Source organism: Mesitornis unicolor, unplaced genomic scaffold (assembly GCF_000695765.1).
Source record: "Mesitornis unicolor isolate BGI_N332 unplaced genomic scaffold, ASM69576v1 scaffold29849, whole genome shotgun sequence".
NCBI classification, from domain to species: Eukaryota; Metazoa; Chordata; class Aves; order Mesitornithiformes; family Mesitornithidae; genus Mesitornis; species Mesitornis unicolor.
The window spans coordinates 1-6,450 of record NW_010208401.1 but is presented as its reverse complement, the minus strand read 5'-3'; the positions used below and the strand labels follow the sequence as shown (position 1 = coordinate 6,450).

Sequence of the window (6,450 nt, the reverse complement as noted above, 5' to 3'; positions counted from 1 at the left end):
GTGGAGCTACGGAAGAAGCACCCGGGCCATATCCTGCCGGATGAGGACCTGCAGTGGGTGTTCGTGAACGCGGGCGGGTGGATGGGTTCCATGTGCCTCTTGCATGCCTCGCTCACCGAGTATGTGCTGCTCTTCGGGACAGCTGTCGACACTGGAGGCCACTCAGGTAAGCGCAGAGACAGGGCTGGCAGGCAGGGAGTTTCTTTGAGCTCTTTCCGCTCCATTTATTCGGGTCTGACTGCCCCAGCCATAGTGTACCCAGAGCAGGGAGCTCACTGCTCCGCTTCTTTTAAGGGATGCACAATGCTGGCAAGCACTGTTTGCATGGGGACCAGCCCCTGTGGTGTCCTGCAGTGCCTGCAGGTCCCTGTGCGTGCCATGCCGTGTGGCCAGGACTCTCTGCATCCAGCTGGCAGGCGATGGCGGGCATCACGTCTCCCAGTGCTTCAACAGGGAGTGACTGCCAAACATGCTGGAAATGATGTAGCTTAAGGACACCAAGAATACCGGGCTGGTGGTATGTGTACCAGACTCCCAGAGGGCTGCTCCCTGGCTCAGACCTGGGCTCCTGAGCTGTCCCCAGCAGGGACACACTGAGCCAGTGCTGTCTGTCCTCTTGCAGGTCGGTACTGGGCAGATATCTCTGACACACTCATCTCGGGGACCTTCCGGCAGTGGAAAGAGGGGACCACCAGAAGTGAGATCTACTATCCAGGTAAGCACAGCAGCCATGGTGCCCTCCTGTGGATCCACTCTGTTATTGAGTTCTCCGCTGTCACAAAGCCTCTTCCAGTTGGCAGAAGCCAGGAGCTCACGATGGGGCAGTTTGTGTGCCCCAGGAGCACATCCCAGCATCTCAGTTGGTGCCAGTAAGAGACAAGTGAGCAAGGCTGGAGAGGGATTGGGGTGTTCAGTCCTCCAGATCCCGCTCCCATGTGCCTTCTCCATGGGGATGATGTGGGGCAGCCACCAGGAGCTGTGCTGGTTGTATGTGTTGGCAGGGGATACCATCGTGCACCTGGCAGGAGAGGCCACGTCGGTTCAGTGGAGTGCAGGCACCTGGATGGTGGAGTATGGCCGAGGCTTCGTCCCCTCAACGCTCGCCTTCGCCCTGGCTGACACCCTCTTCAGCACTCAGGACTTCGTCACCCTCTTCTACACCCTGCGCGTCTACGCCAAGGGCCTGCTCCTGGAAGCCAATGCCTTCTTCAGCACCTGGGGCTGCTGAGCCTGGCTCACCCACATGCCCTGCCAGGCACAGCTGGCCCCCCTTCTCCCAGGCTTCCTCCACCCCCTCCTTCTCCACCTCCCCGAGCCCAGGCTCTAGTGGAGGCCACAGGAGACGCCTTGTGCCTCCCCCAAATCGTTCTGTCCTTCCCTATCGGCCAGCTGGGTGCCAGGACGGAGGGACCGTGGTGGTCATGGCAGTACAGACCACCAGTTCTCTTTACTACCTGCCTCTCCCCTGTTTCAATCAGAGCCATGTCCTGCTTTTCCATCCCTCAGGGCTGGAGTTGCCTTGCAGGGTATGAACACCCCTGTGTGCCCTCGTCGGGGGGCTGGAGCTGTCTGTCCCCAGGCTCCACAAAATTTCTGCAGCTCCTGAGACGTTGGGAGGATGCAGCCCTTGGGGGCAGAGTGCAGGGGGTGAGCTGGGGCCAGAGCACTGGCTGTAAAGGTCAGTTGAGAGGTTCTCTGTCTCCCTGGCAGGCTGCCGGGGCTGCGGGCAGCACAGGGTGCTGTGTCCAGCTGGCAGCATCTCCCGTGGCTCTGTTCCTGGGTTGGCAGCACACAGTGTCCCCCTGACACAGGGCAGGATCTGTCCTGGGACCACCTGGCAGTGAGGGGATGCCCAGCCTTTGTGCTGGAGGTCCCCCTTGGTCCTTCGTGTCACCTGCCCCAGGGAATGGCCAGGACTGGAAGTCAGTCCCTATTCCCATAGTCCCCTCCCTGCAAGTCCCCCCCCAAAGGGGAGAGCCACCATCTGTCGCCTTAACCGAGAGCCAGTTCTGTGTGGCCTCTGGGCTATGCACGTACCTAGTGTCTGCGGGTGCCTGAACCTCTCTACTAGCTCAGGATGGGATCTCATTCCTCAAAATGCTTCCCCTGGCTGTGAGACCCCTCTGGGGACAGCCACCCCACTCGGCTCCCGGCGCAGGGTCCTGGCCACCTAGGGAGTGCTGCGGTCCCATGACGGAGCCTGGCTGCAGACCCTGCTTGCAGCCCTGCAGCCAGACCTGCGCAGGCTCGCTGCTTGGTAGAGGACTCTCACCTCTGCACTGCTGCCAAACTTATGTCTGTGTGTCCCTGGCCACCAGGCCTGTAGCATGTTGCTCCTCCTGCTCCCTGGACTGTCCCCATCCTGCTGACTGGCAGCCCTGCACACGGGCTACTTTACTTGCCACCTGAAAGGAGATATCAATCAATAAATTTGTTCATCCCACCCGCTCAGGTTGCAGGGAGAGTCTCTGAAGCGTGCTGAGCTCCTGCCATAGGGAATGGTGCTGGATCCATCTGGCTCTGGGCTCAGCGTGGGTGCTGGGAACAGCTGGGTGTCCCTGGGTTGCCAGCATCATCCCACCTGAGGTTCTGGGAGCTGCGGGGTGCAATGCTGGGCAGGATCAGGCACGTCTCAGCTCCTGGGGACTGGCAGGAGATGGTGCTGTTACTCCTCTCTGCGCTGCCATCACTGGCAACCAAAAGCCTGGACTGGCGCCAGGGCCCTGCTTCTGCAGGGGACCCCAGAGTCTGTGGGGACTATCATTTTGGGGGACAGAGCTGATGCCAATCATGCGGCTCTAGGGATGGACAGACCCAGGTGCAGCAAGTTGGTGGTCTTGAGATGTTCACACAGAAACACACATGCATTCACTGCTGTGAGAAGGGCACAGGAGGGAATCACGGGGTATGTAGAGGGTGTGTGTGTGTACACACATGCTGGTAGACCTGTTGGGTGCACGTGTGAGTATAGGTGCAAGCAGGGTAGTGGGGGGTGTGTGTGTGTGTGCGTGCGTGTGTCCGAGCTGTGTGGTCTTGCGGGCTGTGAGGCCGCCCTGGCCCCGCGCCGTGCCCATTCCCTGGGGTTTTCGCAGGGCCCTGTCGAGAAACACGAGCGATCCCGCACAGGAAGGCGCTAACTCAGCAACTCGTATCAATACCGCTCCACTTACAGCGAAGGCCGCGTAATGAAAATCCGATGGGCACGCTGGTGGGAGTAAATAAGTATGCCATTAAAATGAGAAAATCAAAGCGCTGGACAGGTCTTTTCTCTTGCCCATTGATTTCTTTTATTACGGAAATATTGCTGCTAAATAACATTAGTGTGAACAATCTCAGCAGTGTTTTCTGTAGCACCCGTGTCAATAACTCCATCACGGGTGGGGGATGCCCCCCAGCCTGGCCACAGGGCCGCAGTCCTGTTCAGGAGAAGGGATGCTCTGGGGGTACCTTCCTCATTGTCCCCCACTAAGCTAGGATGTGCCCAGCAGAGAAACCAGGCAGCATGGGGTGGTTCGGGCAAGGGCCACTGGGATGGAGCTGCGCTGGGACCCAGGAGCCCTGGCTGCTTTGCTGCAGCAGAAGCAGTTGTCTCCATCCCAGTACTGAGCAGGAACAGTGTCAGGAGCTCCAGGGTCCCAAATAGCAGCCCTTCTTTTCAGGGCAGACATTTGCAGCCTGTTAGGGGGCACGTAGGTGTTCCCATTGCCCAGTAGATGGGAGGTGGGTCCTGGACGTGGTGTGTCCTGCAGGCTTTTGCTGTCTCTGCCCCTTCCTCCCCACTCCTCCTTATCCATGCCAGAGTCTGTGCTGGACTGACCCGGCTCCCTGTGGCTTGCCATCATTTGGTTCACATGGGGAAACTGAGGCACGGGATGGGAACTCATCCACAGTCACCCAGCTCCAGCACAGCCCCTCTGCCAGGGCCAGGGCTTGCACTGAAGCTGCCCTGCTCCCTGTTGGCTGCCCACATGCAGGCCCTCAGCATTGTCTTAAGATGCCCACAGGTGGCAGGGACGTGACTGCAGAGCTGGAAGATGCGGCTAGGACACATGGAAGATACATACCTTTTGCTACACAGAGGCCAGGTGGGACCCCAGGGCACCTTAAAGGATACCAAACCCCTGTGGGGTGGCCATAGATGGGCAAGGCGACACAGCCACAGGCACCCGCACTGTGGGTCTAGCTCTGTCCCAGCCCCAGCTGAAGTGACTGCAAGCAGCATCTCCCCAGAGCTATCTCCAGGACAAATGCACATTGCTGCCCACCAAACATCTTCTCCCTGCAGCTCGTTCTATCTTGCTGTCCCTCCGCATGCAGTGGTTATTGATCAGCCCATAGGATCTATCTCCTGATTCCTCCTGCGGTATCTCTCTGCTCCGAGTATCTCTCAATCTGCTCCGCTGTCTGCCGTGCCCGTCTATACCTCTCGTATCTATCTGTGCCGCCTCCACCGCAGCCGTCGATAGCCGTTTGTCTGGAGGATTTCTCTTTCTTTCCAGCCAGGAGCATCAGCAGACCCCAGCAGTGCAAAGATGCTGAGCAGGGTGGAGGGGGTCATGGTGCTGCTCGCTTCCCCAGAGTGAGCTTGAGCACAGACACAATTTGTGACACATGTGCAGAGCCCCAGAGCTGCTGTTGTCACTGTGGTGGCTCTACGGTGTAACTGAGCCAGCTGGCGCAGCTGCACCAGGTCCTTTGGTGACCATGCCCAGGGTGATGGAACACACTGCACTCCATGCAGACCTTGATGCGGTCACTAGCCAGCCTGGCCACACACTCCACCCCTGGGTGTCACAATTGACCTGAACACCCCGATTCCTCTGCTTTGGAGGAGGGGAGCTTCTCCAAATGCCTTGGTTCCTCCTGGGCCATGGAGAAGTCCCATTACCATCACCACGTATGACTCATCCCACCCACCCCAGTGTTGAGCCCCAGGCTCTCTCCCCACCTCAGTGTGCAGGAGATGGGGCACAGCCCAGCGCAGAGGGTGCCAGCACCTTTGGGTGCATTGCAGCACCCAGGGGAAGGCTGAAGCCCTATGTGATGGAGACCGGTGGAACAAGTCCTTGGGGTAGCTGCCCCTGTGGGTTCCCCTGAAATGGGACCAGATCATTTCCTATCAGGGGCAACTCAGAAGGATCGTTGGATAGTTGTGGACAAACTGATGCGTGATGGAGCTGGCAAGCACTGGGAGGTCCCTATCCCTGCCGCAGTTGGATGGGATGGGCCAGGGCGAGCTACAGCTGTCCAGCCCTGAAATGGGATGGCCAACAGCTGCTTTATCTCCTGCGCAAAGATAAACAGCGCCCGGGGGCCCTGCAGGGTCAGGAGCTGGCCTGCTCTCCCGGGGAAGGGGCTCATTTTTCCAGAAAAGCCTCTCTGGTGAGGATGCTGCGCAATGCGGAGTGCCACTGGGCTGTCCCTAGTTCCTGTGCCATACAGGTGGCTCTGGAGGGGAGAGGGCCATCAGTTCTGGGTACTTCGAGCTCCTGTCACCTCATGCTATCACCACCAAGGGCAGCAGCATGAGGTCTGAGGGATAAGCTGCCCTTGCCGTGGGATGGTGCCAAAGCCGCTGTCACTTGTGTGCTGGTGTTGCAGGCTGCTGCTGCTGCTGCTTCTTGATCTGACCAAAAATGCTCACAGTAGAGCAGGCACCTCCTTTTTCTACTGCCAAAACTGCCTCCATGGAAAAGAGGAGTCAGGAAAAAATCAGCAGGCAGGCAGACGGAGTGGGAGTGCAGGGACATATGGGGGTATTTGGCAGGGCAAGCTCTGGGCTTTGCCACCCATGGCAGCAAGGTGCTGTGGGTGCAGCAGCAGGTCAGGACTTCTTCTTGATGGTACTCTGGTGCCTCAGTTTACCTTGCTGCAAGCAAAGACACAGGGCAAACCAGCAGCACTGAGTCCCCTCAATGACAGAGAAGATGTGTGGCCTCATCCTGCCCATGTTGGAGCTCTGGGAGCCTGTTTTTGTGGTCCAGGCTGCATTGCAGTCTGACCTCATCAACCAGGGTCTGGACACACACAGCACCCCTCAGGGGGACCCCTTGGTGGCTCCAGCCTCTGGACAGGTCTCAAGCCTGGCTTGGGGTGTGTAAAACCAACAAAACCACATATGCATGCACACACGCTGTGCACACTCAGCCCCTCTGACAATGCACAGGACTGCACGTGTGTGCAAACAGCTCCGTGCAATGTATGCACTCTCACACAGCATAAGCACACCCTAAATGCAGTGTGCACACACACACATATGCAGGGCTCGCTCCTGGTGGGTGTGCACAGACTCACTCCTGGTGTGCACAGATCCATGTGTGCTCAGACACCCTGCATGGACACACATGGTGCAAGCTCAGCTCACGGAGTGCACACACACGTACGTATGCAAGCACAGGAACACACACTCTTTATGCAATGCCAGAAACAGACACCCCGTATACACGTGCA

The 6,450-nt window shown here is 58.4% G+C and overlaps 1 protein-coding gene across 1 annotated transcript; it reads left to right on the top strand.

The window, feature by feature from the left end:
• Positions 1-6: 6 nt before the first annotated feature.
• SIGMAR1 (sigma non-opioid intracellular receptor 1) lies at positions 7-1,303 on the top strand. The gene is made up of 3 exons (XM_010192501.1): positions 7-166; positions 623-715; positions 1,002-1,303. The coding sequence occupies exons 1-3, from the start codon at positions 82-84 to the stop codon at positions 1,226-1,228; spliced, it is 405 nt and encodes a 134-aa protein (XP_010190803.1). The 5' UTR covers positions 7-81; the 3' UTR covers positions 1,229-1,303.
• Positions 1,304-6,450: the final 5,147 nt, after the last annotated feature.